Below are 25,413 nucleotides of genomic sequence, written 5' to 3' on the forward strand. Positions count from 1 at the left end.
TGTCTTATCTTGTGTTCCCTTTTTTTGAGTAGTATACACACACACACACACACACACACACACACACACACAAACACAGAGGTAGTTTAGTGATCACAGTCGAGACCAGCAACTTGATTGTGTTGTTAAGTGAAACCAGACTGTGCTAATTTACATCTTTCTCTAGCTTTCCCTATGCCTTCCATCTGGTAAACTCGCAAGATTTGTTTTTCTCGCCATGTACTGTACATGTACATATCCGAACTAGACTGTGTTGTTTCTTTGTGTCATAGAATATATGTGGGTATGTGGGTATATGGAATTTTTTGTCATATTTATGTAGTGTATATTGTAGTATATATTATGTAGTGTATAAAATGTATACATACATTTTATTATATGCCAATTAGTGTACATTTAAAGTACAATAAAGTTATTCTATTCTATTCTATTCTATTCTATTCTATTCTATTCTATTCTATTCTATTCTATTCTATTCTATTCTATTCTATTCTATTCCATTCCATTCCCTTCCCTTCCCTTCCCTTCCCTTCCCTTCGCTTCCATTCCATTCCATTCCATTCCATTCTTTCCTTTGCTTTACAGAGCTGCAGAGGTGGTAAATGTAAGGATTGGTCATAAAGTTTCTTTTTCATCACCATCATAACTGTGAACAGTCATTGTAGGAGGCAGTCGCTAATCAAGGACTAGATGTAATAAAATAAAACGAATTGGAAGATGAAAGGATGGACATCTGCGTATGGCAGCAATACACACTTGCAAAATCCAGTTTAACCTTCTTTCCTGCAAACCAACCATAGCTTTTATATAAATCTGTGAAGGAATGTTGTCTGGCTTCAGTATTGCTAATAGCAAGAGTACTTAGACTTCTATACTGCTTCACAGTATTTTACAGCCCTCTCCAAGCAATTTACAGAGTCAGCATATTGCTTACAACAATCTGAGTCCTCGTTTTACCAACCTCAGAAGGATGGAAGGCTGAGTCAACTTTGAGCAGATCAGGATCGAACTGCCGAACTGCTGGCAGCCAGCAGTCAGAGGTAGACTGCAGTACTGCACTCTAACTGTGCCACCAGTGCTAAGAAGGTTTTGCTGTGCTTGAGTTGGTTGGGATCTAGAATAATAGTAGTAGTAGTAGTAGTAGTAGTAGTAGTAGTAGTAGTAATATCACATGGCCAGAGTACTGATGATGACTAAGGCTGAAATGTCTGAAATGGTATAGGGTTTCCTGCCTGACCAGGGGGTTGGATTAGATGACCTCCAAGGTCCCTTCCAACTACTACTACTACTACTACTACTACTACTACTATTATTATTATTATTATTATTATTATTATTATTATTATTATTATTGCATAGCTGCTCAAGCTTTCTTTCCTTCTCACTGAAGAGGACAAGAGATATGAAGCACTCCTCAATAGCCTACTGCAGGGGTCTTCAAACGTGGCAACTTTAAGAATTGTGGACTTCAGCTCCCAGAATTCCTCAGCCAGCAGAATTCTGGGAGTTGAAGTCCACAAGTCTTAAAGTCTGCAAGTAGAGAGCTTCTGTGTTCACATGCAGATGTTGCACATTCACATCCTTGTTTTGAACTAGACCAGTTTGCATCCCATCCAAGCACACCTGCAGAAATGCCCTATTGCAGCACTGAGAGACATTTTCTCTCCTCTGTATGAAGCCCCTCGGCTCTGAGTCACTTCCCAGCTGAGGCAGCCAATCTGGAGGAAAGGAAACCAAGATGAGATATTCCTCCAATGAACTACCAGCTGAGATTATGATCCTAATGCCACCTCAGGGCCTTGTGCATATTAAGCAGCACTTGGCAATCTGGCTTCCAGTGAGGATTAATAGCAATTTAGTGTGTCTCAGAAGAGCAGAGACAACACCACAGCCTGACTGTCACCGCCGGATGCCAAAAGTCGAAGGATCTGACATTACCTACAATGGAGGAATGGATGGTGAAGCTCAGATGGTGAAACTGATAGCTTTGATTAGAGAAAAAAAAATAGAAGAAACAAAAGTTATATTGTAAACTTAAAGTAAGAGGTACATGTAACTTTATACTTATTGCAAAAGAAATTTGGAAGTTATTTCTTCTTTCTTTTTTCTTTCTGCACTTTTGGCTTCGTTTTCTCTTTGCTTCTTTACTTTCTTCTTTTCTCTGTCTTAAATATTAGTTAGGGTTTTTATTCTTCCATAGTATTTTATTTATTAGTACGATGAGAGCATGACAGAAGAGAAGTAAACATATGCACACAATCCATGTAATTACTTTTACGGGGTTATGGCAGTGGCCTCATAACTGGATGTCCAAGTCTGCTCTCCTGGCATTACTTTATGCAGATCTTCTAGGGCAGGGGTCCCCAAATCCCAGTCAATGGACTGGCACTGGGGTGCAGCATGCCAGAAACAGGGCCATGCAAACAAGGGAAGCCCCATCCATGGGGTGCAAGCAAATGCGAAACCATGCCCCCTCCGCAGAAAAATCTATCTCCACAGAACCAGTCCCTGGTGCCCAAAAGGTTGGGGAACGCTATTCTAGGGAACCAGACAATGCATTGTTGAAGGAAAAGTCTTCATCATGGTTCAGTCCAAGCCGGGAATAAACAACATGGTGACTGTTTTAGAAAGAAGGTTGCAGTTTATTGAAGAGGAGAGCCAGACAGAAATATGGCTCTGGAAGAAAAGAAGAGCAAGCACATGTAGGGAGTGGGTTTTTATATCTTCTTGAGCCTTTTGTTTGGAGTTGTTCCTGTGGCATGAACTTTGATCTGAGTCTGAGTGTGCCTTTCTGGTATTCTGATGGTGGTGGGTTAATCCTAGTATGTCTCAAGAGTCATATCCTGCTTCCCAGGGGCTGGGGCTGATGACTCTTAGATTTTTGGTGTGAGGGGTTGTTGTTCTAGGGATCTTTCTTCCTAATCCCAGTTTCCTGACTCTGACAAGATTATCACATCTGCAATTCTGCAGAATTGGTTTCTGTTTGGGACAGAGAGACTTGAGGGGGGTGGTTTCTGCCTTTAAAATCCTTTAGGGAAATATATTCTTCCTTTTAAATATTTCTAAAAATATTTCTTTCTCTTGGGTGGGGGGGAAAGCTGAGTTCCCACAGCATGTTGTGGGGAATCTTGCACAATATGTTTATAGTTTGCATATTAAAAAAATCTTCCATATTAAAAATATTCCACATTTTTTATATTCCGTATTTAAAAAAAATCTAATTAAAAAAAGATTAAAAGTTGCAATCTTGTTCAAGACACACAATCGCATCCATTACAGGTATCTAGGTGGAAGCCGGTCAAAGAGAGCGCAGAGGGGCTGGCAGATCAACGGCATGACAGCACATAAATTGCAGCCGAGTGGAAACCCAGTAGGTCAAGGCTGTCAAAGCAATACAAGCCATACAAGACATTACAAGAACCCTCCTTGCCCTTTTGGATTATGTAAGCACAATTATGGAAAGCAGATGAACCTTTAAAGATGAAAGTAACACAAGAGGAGGATCTTGGAATGAATCGACCTATAGATGTCCAAAAACGTCTTTGGTGAAGTGGGACCATTATCACATCAAACTGATGGCAACTTTTAGTGCAAAAGGCAGAAGGTAATCGTCCATCCAGGGTAAAGAGGGAGATCTTTCTTGGACTTGTGTGTGTGTGTGTGTGTGTGTGTGTGTGTGTGTGTGTGTGTGTGTGTGTGTTACTTGAGGCTCCATGTAGATAAACAGTTCCATGCTTGATGCCTAATGAGGATTGGGAGAAAGAACAAATTAAAAACTCCTTATGAAGGAGGTGGCTAGACTAAACCTTCCACCCACTACATGCTAGGGTTTGTTTGTTTTTCTATACAGGAAGAATGAAAGAAAGAGCATATAAAATCCCTCTTCCTGGAGCTAACAGTTTAATCCAGCACAGTCCCTCACTCTGCCAACTGTAGGAAATGGATGCATCAATGAGTAAAGCAGTAAACAGTAATAGTAAATCATCCAGCAGTATTATGCTCTTCATCACAAAGGAGGGCAATTTCATCTTCATCCTCACTACTGTAACCACAACAGCCAGAAAGTGACTTTGCATTAATACTGAGTGAGTGTGGGTCCACATATTAGCTTCAGTCTGGACCTTAATTGTCCTAAGATGAGTTTATTTCACTGTTGTTTTACTTTTTTTCTCTCTAATAAAACTGAGAAAGCTTAGCCTTTGAATCCTGTGAGGCCCTTTTTTTTTAATGAATCCTTATTGAGGATTCTTTTAATATGGATCTGAATAAAGATTAATGAGTCAACAGAGGTATATATTATCCCCCACAGCAATGTAAAGTAGAGCTGGTTAAACTGATCCTTTTATCCAAGGATGACAATACATGTAAGCTAGCTTCTGTCTTGAAATTGCTTCCAGATTTTGTGCTTGCAATGAAAAAGAAAATGAAAACTTGATTTTGTTTTTGTTAATCAGACAGCTGTATTGTGATAGAAATGGTTTGTACGTATCGTTGTGTAAAAGCAAAAAAGTTGGGATTAATGTTATCTTCTACCGTGTTAAAGAGAGCCGGAGAGCCTTTTTCTTTTCTTGCTTTCTTTTCCTACACACCATCTTCTTTTTCTTTTACCTTCCCTCTTTTCTAATTCTCTATTACTTTTTTTAAATTTCTGTTTGTATTTTATATTTTGATAAATCAATAACATTATTTATTTATTTTTTTAAAAAAAAGAACCTTGAGAGGTACTGACTGTATTTTGAAGTCGTTTCCAACACATTATGTTTTGCTTTTGTTTTTGACATCCCAGACTTCCTCCAAAAAAAAAAGCTCATGTTAGTGTGCCAGATCTTCTACTCATGTACATATCATAATCATAATCGTAAAGTTGGAAGGGAGGTCATCTAGTCCAACCCCCTGCTCAGGCAGGAAACCCTATACCATTTCAGACAAACGGCCGTCCAGTCACTTCTTAAAAACTTCCAGTGTTGGAGCATTCACAGCTTCTGGAGGCAGGTTGTTCCACTGGTTAATTGTTCTAACTGTCAGGAAGCTTCTCCTTAGTTCTAGGTTGCTTCTCTCCTTGACTAGTTTCCATCCGTTGCTTCTTGTCCTGCCTTCAGGTGCTTTGGAGAATAGCTTGGCTCCCTCTTCTTTGTGGTGGCCCCTGAGATATTGGGTCACTGCTATCATGTCACCCCTTGTCCTTCTTTTCATTAAACTACACATACCCAATTCCAGCAACCATTTCTTATATGTTTTAGCCTCCAGACCTGTAATCATCTTTGTTGCACACAAACCCAAACACTGGGAGAACATTAGACAGGGATAAAAGAGAGAAGCAATGGTTATTTCAACAAGTCCACATAGGGCTAGTTTGAAACACTACCAGAGATAAGCAACATTTAGGACTAGAGGATTTGCCTCCTTCTTCACTGTAAGCTTAAGGTTCATCATCCAAATGTCTATGGAGATTCTCTCTCATCCAGGTCATAGTTATCCCAAAGATGCTTTTTCACAAGGCAGCTGGACTTTCTTGTTTTTCTTTGAAGACATTTTTTCACGTTTGTTCTTCGATGAGAAGCGAAAAGTCTTCAAAGAAAAACAAGAAAGTCCAGTGGCCTCATGAGAAAGCATCTTTGGGTTCATCATCCAAGTGAGGTGCAAAATCCAGTAAGTGGGGAGTGGGCAAACATTTAAGCGGTCCACACAAACAAGCAAAGCCCCATCCGCGGGATGTAGGCAGCACACAAAACCACACCCACTCCGGTCCGCGGAAAAACCTCTCTCCACGAAACCGGTCTCTGATGCCCAAAAGGTTGGGGACCTCTCCTCTAGCTGACCAATCTCTCATTCATTTCTTTCAATGTTGATAGAGTGAGAATCAAATGGCAAGTAAAACCACAAACTCTACTTTGAATGACTTGGAAGAAATGAAATGAAGTACAAATAAATAAAGGTCCCTTATTGGTAAGAACATCTCTGGAGGACAAGAGCAAATTTCCACCTAAAATTATATAAAGAAATCTGGAGGGGGGGGGGTTGAATCCAGAAGGAAGCTAAGTTTTACTTTACTAAACACATCCAAGACTTCTGAATTTTGCCTATTATCTAAAAATGCAACTTACATGATTATTATTATTATTATTGCTTCCGCACTTAGCACTCTAGAGACTCCATAGGTAATCATCATTAAGGCTATGAGATCATTTATTCTTTAGTTCTGTTTCCAAAACAGATTGATGCTGCTGACAACTGGGATTAGGGCATCAAAATGCAGGCTGTATTTTTGCATTATGCATTCACGGTCTGTATTTTTAGGTGAGTAATAATTGCCTTGGGCAGACTGGGTGAGGTGGCTTGGGCCACATCAGCCACAGCAGCATTTTCCGGCTTCACAGACTCGTGATTGATTCATTGGCTAAAGCATCTCCCCTGCTGGCTGTCAAGTCAGCCTCCCATCCTGGGCAATTTACACAGCAAGGCTGCAATCTGGGTTTGCTATCTTTTCAATTAGCCTAGGAAGGTGGAAGGCAAGCCGTGATGCTGCCAAAGGGGACGAAAAACACAGCAAGTGTTTAAAGTGCTTCAGAACTGACAGCAAGGGCAAAGTCAAGGAGACGAGTGTCTGAGACGTGCTCCATTCAGGAGGAAGATGTCTCCCAATGCACGGACCACCCAGGTCCTCCTCCCTTTTCCAGCCAGTAAATTCTACTGGGCAGCAGCACTAAGCATTCAACTTCTGCTTAGGACCATATTCAGATATCCTTAACCTCACCAAATCAGTTTATAAGGCATTTCTCGCATTGTGACCAATGCAAAAAAAAAAAGAGCTTCTACAGAACAGCATTTCTCAACATATCATATAATGGCCTCACATCTCCCCACCAAGGATATATAATCTGGCTTCTGCAACCACACCAATTCCATGAAAATACAGGAGGGGTAGACTAAATTTCAGAAAAATCTTAGCAACCCTCAAAAGCATCAAGAACCATCATTTTCTAGGCCTTACCCTTGTCAAGAGGTACTTGAAAGTTGTTCACAGCCGTGAACAACGGTGGCAAGTAAGATTGTAAAATGGTCGTAAGTCAAGGACTACCTGTGGTGTTGTTCACCTGTCAGGAACCAGCTTTAAATGCAATCATTCAGGAATATGGAACTATATATATATTTTTAAAAAATTAGTTTCTAGTCTAGGAACCAGAAGACTGGGAGTTCCAGTGCTTCCTTAAGCATAAAGGAATGCCTCTCAAAATTTCAGATTTTTTTTCTTACTTATTAAGTCTCCATAAATTAAGTCCTTCTATATACCATTGGTTCCCAACCTTTTCTATACCCCGCACCCCTAGAACGCTTCTGATATATTCTCGCACCCCTTACAAAAGTTTGAAATAATGGCAACAAATTATGCATATACACTATCATTCTGAAAACCCAAGTTTTAGCGCCCCCCTGGAATATCATCTCGCACCCCCCAAGGGGTGCAAGCACCCCTGGTTGGGAAGCCCTGTTCTATACAGATGACAGGACTCTCATTAGGATATGCTTTGTTTCTGCATTTGAACTTCCTGTTCTCCACCCCATCAAAGATTTTTTATCCATCTTGTCAAGTTCAGTTGCTACACAGAGCCTCTGTTTGTCTCTGTTAGCACCTGCCAAACAAAGTCTGCAGCTTTCTATAGTTTAGAGCAGAGGTCTTCAAACTTGGCCCTTTTATGACTTGTGGACTTCAACTCCCAGAATTCCTCAGCCAGGCACGCTGGCTAAGGAATTCTGGGAGTTGAAGTCCACAAGTCATAAAAGGGCCAAGTTTGAAGACCCATGGTTTAGAGTCTTTACCAAGGTTAAATCTGGCCCTGGCAACACAGATGCCTTTCAGATGTTTGCAACTCTATCGGCTGCAATCTCTTGCCACTAGTGCTGATGGGAGGAGGCCAAAACCCACTAGTGGGTACCTGGTTATCCATTGCTTCTACAGTGGAATTTCGATGGGAATTCTTTTTAATAGGTGTGTACAAGATTGTGCTGTTAATAACATCCCAGAACTGCAATTATTAATAGAACTGGGCAATGTGCTGGATTTGGTTTGGAAGAGATGCTGCAGGAAACATAGGAGTGCAAATGCATTAAGGCATTAAATTACATTAAAGCAGCCACACTTTATTCCAGGATTACTGGGATAAAACCAGTACTGGGCTGTTGTGGGTCTTTGCTGTACTTCTGAGTCAAATCTACAGCAGTCCACTATTTTTGCTGTTAAATTTTATCATGCTTTTTATACATTCCAAAAGCTTCACTAAGAACCCATAATGCAGGGAATGGCCCTTACGCTGGGTTTTGTTGTAATCTTACAAATCTTGTGTAAAACATGCCGCTACTATAATCCCCATACTTTCTAATAATAAGAGACGTTTGCAGTGAATCCAATTAGGAGTAGAGGTGTTGAGTTTCTTTTCTGGGGCCCTCTAGTTTTTGCTTGCAGGCAAATGTCATTTCTTGCCAACACCCCATTGTTGCTACTTTGTCATATCATTGTTTATAGTCAGCCTGTACAATCTTGCCGCAGTTAACTAGACCAGGGGTAGGCAACCTCAGCTCTTTTATGACTCGTGGACTTCAACTCCCAAAATTCCTGAGCCAGCCATGCTGAGGGGAAAGGGAGGGGTTTCCAAGCTGCGCCATGCTGGCTCAGGAATTCTGGGAGTTGAAGTCCATGAGTCATGAGGGGACCATAGTTCCCCCATGCTGGCTCAGGAATTCTGGGAGTTGAAGTCCATGAGTCATGAGGGGACCTTAGTTCCCCCATGCTGGCTCAGGAATTCTGGGAGTTGAAGTCCATGAGTCATAAAAGAGCCGAGTTGGCCTACCCCTGAACTAGACGGTCCACTAATTTTTCAGCTTCTTTGCCGAGGCGGCATTTGCTATCTATTGCTATCTTCTCAATTCTGGCTTTGTATGCATTATTATCATCATTTCAATTTGTACAGCCGCCCATCTCATCTAAGTGACTTCGCCACGAAGTTTGAATTTCATTACTATCAATCCTGAGGAAGAATGATGTACTTGCATAAATTGAATCCAGGGAACTGGCCATACAGTTCTTTTGCACAGGGAAAGATTAGCCTATAAGAATACAAGGAAGTTGCAAGTAACCCAATTTATAGTAGAGACTACACCTGGAGCACCCACCATCCTAGTAGAAGCAATGAAAGAAAGCAGAAAAGCGCAAAGTAAAGAAAGCTTGCAGTGCCTTGAATTATTTCCAATCCATCTCATGTCTTGCATTTTATCCTGCCTTTTTTATATATAAGCTGGCAAACATACCTATTAGCCTTTCTTCCTCCTAACAACAACCCTGTGAAGTGGGTTGACCTGAGAATGACAGATCCAAAAATAATTCAGACGGCTTACACACTGAAGAGTCTCCTGGTTTCTAGGCCATCATCTTTCTTCATCATGACATCAAACTAGCTCTATATCCATCAATACGTTGCCCATTGGAGGATATCTATGTGTTTGCGCCTGTGGCTCTGAATATTTCTACTCTCCTGTTTTGTATTTGCATGTCCTTGACTGTAAGTATGCATCTCCCCTGCCCCCCGGGGAGTTAATCAGCACGTGTGCATATGCGTTGCTTGGCAATGCAGGTATTCTTATCCTTCTCCAAGTGTTCCATCAGCATTTCTTTGTATGCATTAACTTTCTCCAAGGGTCTAATCAGGATGTGTAGAGACATGTTGTTTCTATGGGTTTGTGGAAGGGTCTAATCAGGGCAGTTGAATATATGTTGTGTCTGTTTGTGTTTTGGGCACTAAACAGCACAAGGTGGATTGTGTAGAGCTCTCTTTAGCAACATCTCTCTCCTGGGTCAAAGGACTAGGTCTAGGACATGGGTAGGCAACCTTGGCTCTTTTATGACTCGTGGACTTCAACTCCTAGAATTCTGAGCCAGGAATTCTGGGAGTTGAAGTCCACGAGTCATAAAAGAGCCAAGGTTGCCTACCCCTGGTTTAGGAGACAGAGAATAGAGCAATCATCCACATTCTGAACCAGTGCCTAAGGGCCTCTCCCAAAGGGAGAACTTTTTTTTTTTGGCCAGCCCGCCATTAGCACTACATGTGTATACCCTCCCCTTGGTCCTGTTCCATTTTCAAAACTTATTAGAACAGAGCTGGGCTTCTTTAAATAATTCCCTTCCACCATTTAATTGGCTTGAGAAAGAACAGAAAACATCTTCTAACCTGGTCATCCCCATCTAGTCTCTCCAAATATGCTGAGACTACAATTCTCAGGATGCCAAACCAGATTTTGGTTTTGCCAAATTGAGAAGACAGCGAAAGGGGATTCTGGAAGTGGCAGTCTCAATTTTATCTAGAAGATGGCATATTTGGGGTTGCTACCGCAACCCCATCATATCATCATATCACTTCCAAAGTAAATCCCACTGTGTTTAAGGAGGCTTACTCTTAAATAGGAATGTACAAGATTTCAGCCTTGATGCATTAGGCAGAATATTCCAAAGCAACAAGTAACGACATTTATTATATACTAAAAATCTAGTGTCACATCTTGAAAATATGAAATAGATTTATTGAATCTATGAATAGAAGCTGGCATTAACAACAAGACAATTTTTCTTTTTATTACTTGATAATGACAGGAGACAAAAGTGGGAGGTTCTTCTGACCTGCCCATGAGAGAATTGCTCAGTTGGCCTTTTTAGGAGAATCAGTGCTGGACTAGATGTATTAATAACCATTAAGTATCTTGGGCAAATTTAGCTGATCATCATTTAAAGATACAAAAAAAGACAGACCATTGAGTAGCTATTGTTAAACTGAGGGGCTGATAACACTGGCCCTTTTGTTCATTACTTTAAAACAGCCCTGGAATCCACATCAAGTATCATTGCCTTCGTTAATAAAAGAAAGCAACCTGGAACCTCAGTCTACAGGAGAAAAAAGGATAAAAATGGGGAATTGGGCAAACACTGACATCCTCCCCCCCCCAAAAAAATGGATCAGAACCAAATAGATATGTCCAGGCTTCTCTCCTGCTCCCAGGGAATTTTGGCAGCATCCCGAGACTAAAAGACAGAAGGGTTCCATTGGTTGATTGAAAACAAAGCCATATACCGGTACTCTGTTAAGTGTCTGGCTTTGTTGTCTATATCTCCTTCCCACCCACTAAACAAGGATCTGTCCGTTCCTAGGGATGCTGAATACGGAGAAAGATGGGAAGGTGACCCCACATGCCTTACTAAGTCCCATATTTGAAAGGTTGCCATGGTGATTCATATTCCCTCCCCGTCGTGTTACTAGGTAACTACTGAAAGCTGGCTCTGAGCACTGATCCAGCAAACATGCTTGCCATAAGAAAAGAGTGTTTGCTTTGTGTTCACAATGAGCAGCTCATTCCTCCCCACGCCCACCAGGGTCCGTGAATTTGTCATCCTTTGGTAGCAGTCTCTTCATGTGGGCCCCAGTCACGAGTTGATCAGCTATATTGTTCTACCAGAGAGCTGAGGTCAACAAGTTTACAAGATGCTGCCTCTCAGCTTTTCTCTTCTTAGAGCTGATTCCCTACTCCATTCAGTTTTCCACAGGATAAAGTTTCAAGCAACAATTCACGCCTGCAGAAATCCCAAACCTGTAATGGAAAGTGTGGATGACCTTGGGGGACAAGGGAAGAGAGCCTTGGTGGAGCAGTGGGCTAATGCCTCCTTAAGTAACACCAGCTGCCTGCAATTAGTGCAGGTTCGTGTCCCACCAGGTTCAAGGTTGACTCAGCCTTCCATCCTTCCGAGGTAGGTAAAATGAGGACCCAGATTGTTGGGGGCAATTAAGCTGACTTTGTAATAATGCCGCTTGGGGCCACCTGAAAGCCCTAATAAACAGGCATATACATAGAATGAAGGCTATTGCTAAGCACATTGTGCTTTAGATTGTAAGCCACCCTGAGTCCTCGGAGAAGGGCGGGATATAAATGGGATTAATTAAAAAAAAAGATACTGCCTAGGAAACAATCAGACAAAAGAGGCAGAAGTCCCTAGTAGGTTAATGGTGTCTGTCTGTCTGTCTGTCTGTCTGTCTGTCTGTCTGTCTGTCTGTCTATCTATCTATCTATCTATCTATCTATCTATCTATCTATCTATCTATCTATCTATCTATCTATGGATCAAGCACTTAAAAGTGGCAGTGGGAAGTCTGTCCTTTTCAGACTTGCAAGATTCAGTTAATGTAGCCTTACAATAAAGTAGAATTAGCTCATCTAGTCATGCTTCCTGCCTGGTTTACTTGGAAGGGCTGACAAAACCACAAAATGTATCTACAATCGTTTAAAAAATCCTGATTGGTGCTCTTATTTGTTTTATTTTAGTGTGGAAAGAAAATTCCCACCCTGCTGGGAATTCATTTAAATTAGGAACAAGGAAAGAACTGAGACATTAGGGCCCTTTCTCGAAAAAGGAGGAAGGATCTTAAAGGCAGAATCCAGGGGACCAGAGCGAAAGCCAGCCAACCGTCTCTTTGACAACTGGTTTTCTGTTTGCACACGTCCAATTACACACTTTGAAATGACGTGTTCCAGAACTCTTTTTTGACATGTTGTTTGATGATGTCTTTTCCTGAAATCCTAAACAGGCAAAATGTGAAACCTTAGCCAAGCTGAGAAGGGGCAAGCAGACTTCAAGGCACTGGTCTCTCTTCACTAGGTCTTAGAGAAACCTTCCCTGACTTCCACGGAGTACCTAAATATTGCTGGGCTACAACATCCATTGCCCCTGGTCACTGGGCATATTTACCTAGGATAATGAGATTTGTCAGCTAATGTACATCTAGAGAACCAAGACAGGGAAAGGCACCTATAAATCAATATAAAATAAAATAAAAACAAAACAATAGAGCAACCCAGTGCTTCTGAATGCTGTAGACCAGGGGTGTCAAACTCAATTTCATTGAGGGCCGCATCAGCATTACGGTTGCCTTCAGGGGGCCGGGTGGGTGTGGGGGGGCATGGCCTACTGGGTGGGCGTGGCTAGAGTGCGTATGGCCTACTGGGTGGGCATGGCCAGCTTTATATCGTTCACATCAAGGGTGCCTATGGGGGCCTGGGCAGGAGTGGGACAGATCTGAGGGTCTCTGGCAGAAGGAGGGTCTCTGGGCCAAGGCAGTGGGGGCCGTTCCCTCACTGTTTCCAGGATGGCTTCGCGGGCCGCATGAAACCACTTCGTGGGCCGCATCTGGCCCCCGGGCCTTGTGTTTGACATGTCTGCTGTAGACCGTAAATGCCATCATCCTCAATTAGCATGGACAATAATATCTAGAATCAAAATTTGTCTGCCCCCATGCTATAGTTAGGCATATTATGTATTTGTTTTTCTGGAGAATTCTGCTGCTCCACTGCTGAAGTTATGTGAATATATATAGCTAATGAAACAGCCCAGCAATGACTGAAATCACTGCACTCGTAAAATTAGCTTGCTTTTTTTTTTTGCAAAGCCATCATAACCTTTTGACAAAGCTCCAAGAACCTAAAGCAAATTTATGCATGAACTTTAGTGCTACACCAACTCACACTTCTTTTGAAGAAATGTAAAAAAATACCGTAGACTGAGCCTGAGGGCAAAGAGTTAACAGTGTCCCCACAGTTCATTTCAGAATATTTTTTATCTTGAGCAGGAGGCAAGAAATTATGAAGCAATTCACATGTATAACATTTTACAACATTCCATTTCTTTGAAGTATTTCGTGATTTGCGATTAGGAAAGGATGATTACAGTCCTGTGCAAGCTTACTCATCAGTAAGCTCAGTTGACTTAACAGGACTCACTTGCATATAGATCTGCCTGTCAATCATTCCTGCAGTAAGTCCTTTTGACACTTTATTAGACATTTGCTGTCAAATTTAATTAATTTCTTTTAATTTATCTGATGAAATAATTACATTGCACTGATATTTTACTATTTCAAATGCTCCTTGTAAAAAAAAATTAGATCCATTACCTAATTCATGTAAAAGCATACAGTATATGTACCCTCTCCCCCTAGTTTTCAATGCTTCTGATCTTATCACTAAATTTACAACTATTGCAAATACTTGTAATTTTTCATGTATTTCTTTTCCGGTTGTTTGATATTCTATAATTTTCCTATTTCTTTCTCAAAAACGTGTTACAAACAAATACATAAATAAGAATATATAGTATGCATTCTCTTAAAGTGAAAGTCACGGGCAAATTTTCAGGTCCTTCCTGTACTCATCCAACTCTTTCAGTGAACATGGGAATAATGCATTTCGCATTTCTGTGAATTTGGGAGGAGAATTAAGGAACAATTTGGGCCAGTCACCTTCTCTCTGCTCAACCCATCTCACACGGCTGTTATGGGGGCGGGGGGGGGGGAGGAGATGGGAGGAGTTGGTCCCAACATTCCCTTGAGTTTAAAAAAATAATGGCAGGATAAATACGATGAGATAGATAGAAATAGAGATAGAGAGATACAGATAGATGATGGAGATAGAGATGGAGATAGATGACGGAGATAGAGATAGAGATAGGTGATGGAGATGAGAGAGAGAGAGACAGAAAGAGAGACAGAGAGAGAGAGAGATGATAGGCTTAAAGCACCCTTAAAACTCACGGAAGTGCCCAAAAATGAACCTACTGTGGCCTTTAAGCCAACATGAGTGCACAATCTTCTTCTGAAGCAATAAAGCAATGAGGACTTTACAGATCTTGATGGTCTATATCTCCATCACCACTGATCATGCTGGCATGATTGATGGGAAATGAAACTTCCCAAATGACTAGAATATCTCAGCTTTTTGTACAATTCCCAGTCCCAATATTAATTTGGTGTCCTTCCTAGGGAGATTGCAAAAAAGTTTTTTAAAATGCACAAATGCCACAGACAATGAAGTTTTTGCCTTTGTCTTCAATGACAGCCAATCTCTGCCCACAGGAATAAAAGTGTAAGCTGGCATTTTCAGAGACACTGATGAATGGGACAGATTTGTCATTAGAAATTCTTAACAGGCAGCTGCCAAGCACCTATAGGGATTCTGTTATCAAAAATAAATAGGACATTTATAGTTGACTCCCTAAGAAATACTATATTCTAGTGGGAAAGCAAAGTTAGTTTGTTGGGAAAGTAACAAGCAATTTTTTTCAATATCTTAAAAAGAATTTTTTTTAATATCAAACCTTAGGAGTCTAAGCCTGCTTTGCTGTACTGCAATTCTCTTAAATTAGGATTATCATTACCTAAATGTTGCACATGCCACCCAGTTCCCAGTTTGCAGTGCCCAATCCCAAGACTGCACTGTCAAAATTTAAATGAAAATGGTAATTCCCAGCCAATTACTCCAGGAAATTGAAAAAGAGATTACACCTGCATAAAACATACAGTAACCAGTTTTTCATTTATCGCCTCCCTCTATTTCAGGCATGTCAAACTCACGACATCAAGTGACATTGCACGACGTATCGCGACTTTTCCCCCATGGCCAACAATGGGGTGGGCGCAGTTTTAGGATGATGCATCTGGCCCGCGGGCCAGCAGTTTGACATGCCTGCTCCATCTGCTTTGCAAAACAAAACAAAAGCTCTAAATTGTCTGCCCTGCCCAACTGATGGGCTTGCCCTTTAAGTCCTTGAAGGAGAAAGTATCACATGAAAGTATGACCTTCAGGCTGAAAGGTTGTGCTTCTGGTATCCCTAAATCCAAGGCTAATATGAGGGATGGTGGGCTTTTTGTTTGATTCTGAGTTTACCTCTATTGGGATTTCATAATTGCTCTCCGTGACTTCTCAAGCCCTGTTCTTCCCCATTTCCCACAACTATGATTACCGGTTTCTTCTTCTCCTTCCTAAAACATAAAAAGATGGCATCTTCTCTTGTCCTTTCATTCTGAACAGTGACATAGGTTGGATAAGTAGACCATCATATAACAGAGAAAGAGAGAGGTGGAAAGGACCTTGGAGGTCTTCTAGTCCAAACCCTGCTTATACCATTTCAGACAAATGGTTGTCCAGTCTCTTCTTAAAACCTCCAGTGTTGGAGCATTCACAACTTCTGCAGGCAAGTTGTTCCACTGATTCTAACTATCAGGAAATTTCTCCTTAGTTCTAGGTTGCTTCTCCCCTTGGTTAGTTTCCATCCGTTGCTTCCGGTGCCTTGGAGAATAGGTTGGTCCCTATTTTTTGTGGCAGCTGCTCAAATATATGCCTGTCTAACATGGTATGTTCTAAACATATTCAGCTTACATTCCCATCACGCCAATAAATCTGATAGGATTTGTACTTAAAGGAAGCCAAGTTGGAGAAATGGGTATAGGTCATAGTAATTTGTAGCAAGAAAATAGGATCCATAAAACTATGTGGTCAATATCTCTAAAAGCAATTAAGTCTCCTAGCTACCAAAGCACTCTTTTAAGTGCCTTAGATATGCATGACTTTTATGAAGTAACTTTAACCAAGAATCTTGAAGCACTTCAAAGACAAAACAATTTTGCTTTATTACCATTTAAGCTTGCGTGTATTACAACCCATTTCATTAATGTATTCTATCTATTCATAATGGATGCAAAATGCTATCCTAGAACAATGGGCCCAATCTAAGCTCAATAGCAGCAAAACACTTGGTCATATAAACTCCAGTTAAAGTTCAGAAGACAGGACTTAGTCAAAGTTCAGAAGACAGGACTTAGTCAAAGAAAAAAGTGTAACTGCAGGAAGCCACTTCTTACCTGATGATGGGGCCATGCATGTGAACCCGCTGGATTTGAATAAATTCTTCCATGAGCTATTGAGAAGAGACTCAATATCCATAAACAGCTTCAGATTTTGCCCCTTTCAACCCCAGAAGGATACAATATAGTTACCCAGGGCCCAGTCCATCTCTCGTTTGCTAACGACATCCCTTGCTTCTTCCTTAAACTCAGCTAAAATAGTATTTCACAAGGGATCTGCAAAAGTTATGTTACTTTGCAGGAACAACTACGAGCAAGAGCTTTTGAGTTACTGAGAGCAGCTGTGTGAGAGAGCAGCTTAAGAGCACCCAGCAAAGACAGAGGGGGAAAACCCACAGAAACCATTTAAGGCCACCACTGGGGTGGGGGTGGGGAATGAACATATGCGCTAGAGCTAGAATATACAAAGGCAGGTTTCAAAATTCAACCACTGGCTATTTTTGCCTGTCAAAAAACATTTATCATTTATATCATAGAAACGTTTACTGAACAGAGATGAACAGGGGCCAAGTGGGTTGGGACAGTGGCTCTTTCAAGAAGAGGGGAGGGAGACTCTGGAAATACCCTGGTTCTTTCAAAAAGGGAAGAAAAAAAACCCCAGCTTAGACCTAGCCAGAAACAAATGAAAGGTCTGAGAGACCATCGGCTTCTTTTTAGCAGAATGAGATGCAGGTGCTCCAACACTGAAAGTTTTTAAGAAGAGATTGGACAACCATTTCTCTGAAATGGTATAGGGTTTCCTGCCTGAGCAGGGAGTTGGACTAGAAGACCTCCAAGGTCCCTTCCAACTCTGTTATTCTATTCTATTCTATTCTATTCTATTCTATTCTATTCTATTCTATTCTATTCTATTCTATTCTATTCCTCTACGCTACTCCTATTCTATTCTATTCTATTCTATTCTATTCTATTCTATTCTATTCTATTCTATTCTATTCTATTCTATTCTATTCCATTCCTCTACGCTACTCTACTTCTATTCTATTCTAATTCTATTCTATTCTATTCTATTCTATTCTATTCTATTCTATTCTATTCTATTCCATTCCTCTACGCTACTCTAATTCTATTCTATTCTATTCTATTCTATTCTATTCTATTCTATTCTATTCTATTCTATTCTATTCTATTCTATTCCATTCCTCTACGCTACTCTACTTCTATTCTATTCTATTCTATTCTATTCTATTCTATTCTATTCTATTCTATTCTATTCTATTCTATTCTATTCTATTCTATTCTATTCCATTCCATTCCTCTACGCTATTCTACTTCTATTCTATTCTATTCTATTCTATTCTATTCTATTCTATTCTATTCTATTCTATTCTATTCTATTCTATTCTATTCCATTCCTCTACGCTACTCTACTTCTATTCTATTCTATTCTATTCTATTCCATTCCTCTACGCTACTCTACTTCTATTCTATTCTATTCTATTCTATTCTATTCTATTCTATTCTATTCTATTCTATTCTATTCTATTCTATTCCTCTACGCTACTCCTATTCTATTCTATTCTATTCTATTCTATTCTATTCTATTCTATTCTATTCTATTCTATTCTATTCTATTCTATTCCATTCCTCTACGCTACTCTACTTCTATTCTATTCTATTCTATTCTATTCTATTCTATTCTATTCTATTCTATTCTATTCTATTCTATTCTATTCTATTCTATTCTATTCCATTCCATTCCTCTACGCTATTCTACTTCTATTCTATTCTATTCTATTCTATTCTATTCTATTCTATTCTATTCTATTCTATTCTATTCTATTCCATTCCTCTACGCTACTCTACTTCTATTCTATTCTATTCTATTCTATTCTATTCTATTCTATTCTATTCTATTCTATTCTATTCTATTCTATTCTATTCTATTCTATTCTATTCTGTGCTTGATGTGTAAAAAAGATGGGTTAAATTCAGGTGGCCTTTTCATTCCTTTCAGAATGTCTTTCTCCCAGCAAAGCAGCTTGAAGGCCAAAGGGACAAAAAAGTGTGCTGAAACGCTTCTGCTTTTCTGTAATAAAAAGGAAAATAAGCAGTTTGCACAGTCACAGCCATTTCCCCTTAAACATTATTTTCCAAAGGAATAAAAGAAAATACCCGATTTTTCCTAGCAAATTTGAAGCACCCAATTCGAAGGGAAAGAATGAATGCTTGAGAACAAAATGTGGCAATTGCGGCAGGTCCTTGATAGATCTGTAGTTAGCAACTTGACTTGCAACCCATTCATTCATAAGATTGGGCATTCATTCTTCTGCGATTCCTGTTCACTATTTTTGAGAGAGAAAGCACCCCTAGTGTAAGCCTCCAATCAGTTTACCATAGCTAAAAAAGAAATATCCCTATTTCCTAAAACACATATACTGTAGAAGAAAAAAAGCTTTGACTCCACTCGTATACTGGACACTTGGCTATTTCCTCTGCATCATAGTCTCACCGTTGCAGTGTTTGGTCTCTTCAAAGCTTATGTCATGGGTGCTGATTCCTGACCAAAAGTTTTTCCATCACAAATTTGTTACTGCCTGACATCTACTACACCATAATACCTGAAAAAGACTTGGTCAGTTGCTAACTACCTTATCTTTATTCCACTCATCTTCAGTCACAATCAGCAAATGTGGGTCAGGCAAGTGGTCCTTTTGCCATACTGAAAAATAAAGTTTCATCAAGGATCCACCTTTGCTCCATTGCAGCATTCCCTCACGTGTATTCTAAATCTATTGGACTACAATTCCCAGAATCCCATTGGCAAGTTGGCTGACTGGCTGGCTCCTGTTTCTGGGAATGACAGATCAGTATATACAGTATGGATGTCCATGTTGGGGAAGGTTGTTTTATTGCCAGAAATGAATGTTGGATTTTCCCAAGCTACCACCTTAACTAATTGGCAAAAATCACTAGAGCACGATTCTTGAACTACTCCTTTCTGTAAACACACTCCCAAAGGTTCTTATCCATGTATATTCCTTCAACATTTTTTTTTAAAAAGTCTTCTTTCCCAATTGCGGACACTCCACAAAATTGAATAAGTGCAATGAAAGGCTTCTCATGGGACGTATGCCTTGATCCATCTAGCTCAGACATGTCAAACACAAGGCCCGGGGGCCAGATCCGGCCCGCGAAGTGGTTTCATGCGGCCCGCGAAGCCATCCTGGAAACAGTGAGGGAACGGCCCCCACTGCCTTGGCCCTGGCCCAGAGACCCTCCTTCTGCCAGAGACCCTCAGATCTGTCCCACTCCTGCCCAGGCCCCCATAGGCATCCTTGATGCCAACGATGTAGAGCTGGCCACGCCCACCCAGTAGGCCATATGCACTCTAGCCACACCCACCCAGTAGGCCACGCCCACCCAGGCCATACCCACCCGGCCCCCTGAGGGCAACCGCAATGCTGATGCGGCCCTCAATGAAATTGAGTTTGACACCCCTGATCTAGCTTCTCGTAATCCTTCGGGGTTGCTTTGAAAAGGGCAGGAAGGGAGTTTGCAGACCTTCTTCATAACATATAAAGAAACAGGTCAAATGTTGGTATCCTTCATGACTTGCATGCTAGCTTAGGAGCCCACAGATTCTGCCCACCCACACTTCCTTGTCTCTCAGCATTTGCCTCTGCAGAGATCACTCAAGTCTGCTTCCTGACCAGGACAGTCTGATAAACAAAGCTATCCTTCCCACATCTGCTTGTAAGAGCTTGGTGGAGAGAGACAGTAAACAGCAAGAGAATCCACAAATTTGGGGAAGCAAAACCAAGGATCCCAGCCAGCAGAGAGGAAGTATTTGGCCAGCTTTCATTCTCCTTTCCCTTACTTATACAACTATTGTTATGAGACATACTACTGGTACATTATTTCGAGTTAATCTGAACCACATAATCTTATCATCACATTTCCCCAGAACAGAAAGCAGAGAGGCAAATTGCAGTTCTCGTAAAGTGAAACGTCCAATGATCGCATACAATACGTAAGAAAACTTCCATAGGCTAGATGAGCTCAGTGGCCCAACTAAGCAGTGGTGGGATTCAAATACGTGAACAACCAGTTCTCTGGGTGGATGCCACTTCCGGAAGTCCATTCTGGGCTTGGGCAACAAAAAATTAGCTACCGGTTCTGCCGAAGTGATGTGAACCGGCTGAATCCCACCACTGCAACTACAGTAACCCATTACCATTGACACGTACAACCTATGGCTCTTCAGATATGGATCCACATTTATTTTCTTGCCTTGTGTTGGGTGGCTAGGACTTGAAACTGGATCGCAGACTAGTGGAATGCACAGGGTCCCGCTGCCTCAAACCAAAATTTCATCTAATCCAGGATTTTTGTTTCAAATGGGGTGTCACCCGATAAATTAAACCAATTAAAAGAACTTCAAGGCAAGATTTCTTCCTTAAAGAACATTTTATTAGGAAACAAAGTATCGGCACTTACATAGTTGAACCCAAGAATGAGATTCCCTCCTCCCACACACAAAGTAACAAATTGCAATTCCCACTCCACAAGAGCTGTCATAAATCACATTCCCCAATTAACACGAAACGTGGGCTTTTCTCTCCAGCCTCTCAGCCCGCCAAAAGCTTATCAGAACACGTCCTTGAGTCCCCACACTTCTATATTGTTATGGCTAGCTAAACCTTCAGGCATTTACCCCATTCCCCGCTTCTACCTCTGAACTCTAAAAGAAGAGGAAAGGCACACTAGAAGCAAAAGTGAAAATGGCTGCTGGTTCTCAGTTGTCCATCGTCACAGCGTTGACATCGGGCTTCTAATAGCAATGTCTGCAAGGATCCCATACTGAAAACAATAACTATTGTGTTTTCTGAAATTCTTGTGTTGCCGGCTAATTTAGAATCTGCAGATACAGAGGCCCAGTATTGTGTTAATTTAAATTGTCCCCATTAATTCCAATGCTAGAGGTCCCTTCCCAATTGCCACAGTAAAGCCAAGTGCTGGGAGCGTCTTCATAATTCAACGCACAAAGGGATTGCTTTTGTTGGACAGGTTTTATAGCCCTGCAACCTCTTTTTTCCCCCTCTCCTACTCAGAGCTGCTCCGTTCAGGCACCAGCAAGGGAAGGCTACATTTTCTACGGTAGCAGGCACTGGGCACCTGCTATGACAAAAGAGGGAAATAACTACTTATCAGGGTTTACTGCAGAAAGTTTGTTATCTCACCATTTATAACAGTAAATAGAAGGAGCTACCTTATCTAAAGAGTCTCTCTTTCACATGTTAATTTAAAAATGCAGGTCAATCACAGGACACCTTATCTCTTCATCTGTACGGGAATAGGAAGGCTCTCGGCGTATTTGTCAAAAGTCACAGAAAGAAACTAATGCTTCTGGATAGGACCATATTATGGGCTAGTGAGTTCTGCAGGCTAATTAATATATGTAGCCACAAGGAGGCTGACCCTAAATTAAAATGATCCCCTCCCTCCCATCCATCAAGAGGAAGATCAGACAGGGAAAAATATTAGTTGACATTACTTTAATATGACCTCTCATTTTACAGGCAAATTATGTGGGAGGGGGAAACTTTGTCTTCCTTTGAGGTCGATCCTGTATATTGAATTAAGAGCGCTGCATTTCAAGTCATGTCTACTGAAATTCTGACCATCCCTGAATCAGATGAGAACACAGAAAATAATGGGTGCTTATTTAAAGACATGTTATTAAATAAGCTTTGCAATTACACTGGGGGGAAAAATGATCATACTATTCAGGTACCTTTTGCAAAATGTATTCTACTTGTACCCATGTAGCTTGATCTTTCCTTGTTTACCTTCCTCCCTCTTTCCTTGAGTTCAAAGGCAGTCTGTGTTGCTTTCTACCGTTTAACTTTGTTAATTACCCTGTAAAAAAGGTCACATTGTCAGAGAGAATGACTGGGCCCTGCTGGCCTTATGGAGACTTGTATCTGTGTTTCCACAAGTCCCCATCCACAAACACTACATCACGCTAACCCTCTTGTTCCTGAGTTTCAATCAGCTATAACACCAGATTTGATATGATCTTTGGTTGTTTTCAGCAACATTCTCCAACCTGGTGCCCTCCAGTCTAGGTGACCTGGACTAAAATTTCCAGAATTTCTGATCATACTAGAGGTTCAAATGAGGCAACAGGAAAAGTGGTTCTGCACTGGCTCACATTCTTTGTTGCTCTATTTTATTGCTGCGCTACTTTTCATCGCTGCTTCTCGTGGGCTGGAATTAATCATATCTGGCATATCATAATGCCCCAGTAGGATGCTATTTACTGAGCAACCCCTCTTGGTTTCTCAATTGATTTCTCGTCACCCTGGGAAGCACTTGCCTGTTTATCAAAACCCCCAGTAAGATAATGCAAAAGGGTCCCTGCAAGTTCCACAGAATAGTGAATGGAAAAACAGTGAATTCCTTCCATTTAGGAAATCTCTCTCATAATTAATTAAACCAAAAGGAAATGCATGTCTCCAGGATACTTGCTGGTGGAGAAATAAGTACTGAGCATTCAACACACTGGAGTTTTCGCTGAATCCCAGATAGACCGCCTGCAGTTCCCAATATGATCTTTTGCACTTCTTTGGGCCATTTCAAACAATTCAACTGAATTGCAAAAATAAATAAATAAAAAAAATCTGACAGTGTGTTCCCTGCTATTTTGAAAGACCTGAAAATTGCAGTATACTGTAAAGTGGGCTTACTGTAATAAAAAGCAACCACCTCCTGCAAAAAAACTTGAAAAATTAGAAAATCCTCAACTTAAATAACCCCCAACTATTTGCTATCAAAGCCTCACCCCTGCGATCCTTGATCCCATCAAAATGTTCACCACTTAACAGCGTCTCGAGTGGTTTACCATAAAATTAACAGAAACAACAAAATACCGAATGATAAGGAAAAGGAAAATAATCATCATTACCAAGCAACATTCATACAGAGAAGACCTACATGAAGATATCCCTAGAAATATCATGGTATATGATTCATGAATTTGAATGTTTACTGGCGTTTATTTACCTTTTCACCTTGTCCAGATATTGGTTCAGAACTTGCATAGCCTCCTCCACTATGAAAAAAATAGAACTGTCCTCTGAAATTATTTTAATTATTTACTTATTAAATTTATATGTTGTCCATCTCACTGTTGAGCAAATATTGGTGACGCCCAGCTTCAAAACACCTGATGGGCCACCTCTGTGCTCTAAATAGATTACTAAAAAGTACAAAACAGTGCCTTGAGAATCCCTACGTTACAGGCAACCAAATGCATCACACTGTAACATGGTGCCCTCAACCCCAGCTCTAAAGACAATCCAAGAAAACATAAGGTCAAAACAACAAACTCTTCCCCTAGGTCAGGGGTCTTCAAACTTGGCCCTTTGATGACTTGTGGACTTCATGCTGGCTGAGGAATTCTGAGAATTAAAGTCCACAGGTCATAAAAGGGCCATGTTTGAAGACCCCTGCCCTAAGTGATCCTCTACCAGAATAATCATAATTTATTTTGTCCCCAAATTCAGTCTAAATGAGACTGAAAAAAAATGAGATCTTTCTCCTCCAATAAGATTTGCAGGTGTGCAGACATCACTATCTGCCCAGAGTCACCTTATAGAGGAGATGGGAGGGATAAAAATGTAATAAATAAATAAAAATTAAAAATTATCTCAAACCGCTTTGCTTTTTTTTAAAAAAAATACGCATGTATGACTGAGCTCAGGTTGATAAATTTGTCTGGAGGCCAGGATTTTTTCAGGCCAATTATAACACAACACAATAACAGTTGGAAGGGACCTTGGAGGTCTTCTAGTACAACCACCTGCTCAGGCAGGAAACCCTATGCCAAGTGGCTATCCAGTATTTTATCTCCTTTACTGCCAGTGGATCTACTCCATCATGTCCAAACACATCATTTGCTCCTAGATTCATCTAGTTAATGGCTAGATCCCCTGTCAACCCCAAGTCTTGAGGTTCTCCAATACCATCCTTGACAACTAACTTGGTCAGAGAACTCATCGGGCAGCAAAGATGGGTGGTACACCTCCAACAATAAGTTTACCTTGTTATTTCAATGCCAGGAAAAAGCCTTTATAGACTAACCCAGTTCATAGAGGTTTCCAGCTGAGTGAAAAGGGATTACAGAGGATAAAAGTCCACAGCCATCTAATACTTAATTCTTCTCTTCTGACATGAGAATACAGCAAGTGTAACTCTCCCGAACTGGCATTTGCAAAGAACATTATAGCCATTACCAAGCAAAGAAAGTTTCAAAACCTGTTACTGTATTAATTGCAGTGCTGATATGTAGACAGCTACCTAATATCTCTTCAAGGGAGGGGGTAATACATTCACATCAGAGGCCCACTTAACTGGAGCGTTACAACCCCACATTTCTCACTGTAGCACAGATTCATTTCTGAGGGACAACTGTGCTCTCCAGAGCCATTAAGAATCTTGGAAGATTTCTGAATCAAGGCAAGGTGTCAGCCCAAAAAGCATGTTCATTCTAAAGAACATTTAGAAGACAAAATCAGCTTCTAGTTGTCCCTTCTTTGATGTGGAATGCTTCAGATTATATCTTCGTGAGATTGTTTTCAGCCCTAGTTATAAACATTAGCAAGTATTTCTGGAACTGCGCACAAAAGGGGAAAAACCAGACTTCACCATGGAAATTGTGAGTATCTTCACCATAAACCAA

General features: G+C 40.7%; 1 protein-coding gene and 1 long non-coding RNA gene across 2 annotated transcripts in view; both read right to left on the bottom strand.

Annotated features, from left to right (window-relative positions):
• Positions 1 to 16,769, bottom strand: part of PDE1B (phosphodiesterase 1B) — a 60,746-nt gene extending 43,977 nt beyond the window's left edge. The window contains exon 1 of the mRNA XM_083352768.1: positions 16,725 to 16,769. Within this exon, the coding sequence (XP_083208894.1) occupies positions 16,725 to 16,744 (20 nt within the window). The 5' untranslated portion in view covers positions 16,745 to 16,769. The remainder of the gene's footprint in view (positions 1 to 16,724) is intronic.
• Positions 1 to 25,413, bottom strand: part of LOC310634413 — a 486,982-nt gene that overhangs the window by 337,265 nt on the left and 124,304 nt on the right. The window lies entirely within an intron of this gene.

The sequence above is a fragment of the Vipera ursinii genome (genome assembly GCF_947247035.1).
Source record: "Vipera ursinii genome assembly, chromosome: 2".
Classification (NCBI taxonomy): domain Eukaryota; kingdom Metazoa; phylum Chordata; class Lepidosauria; order Squamata; family Viperidae; genus Vipera; species Vipera ursinii.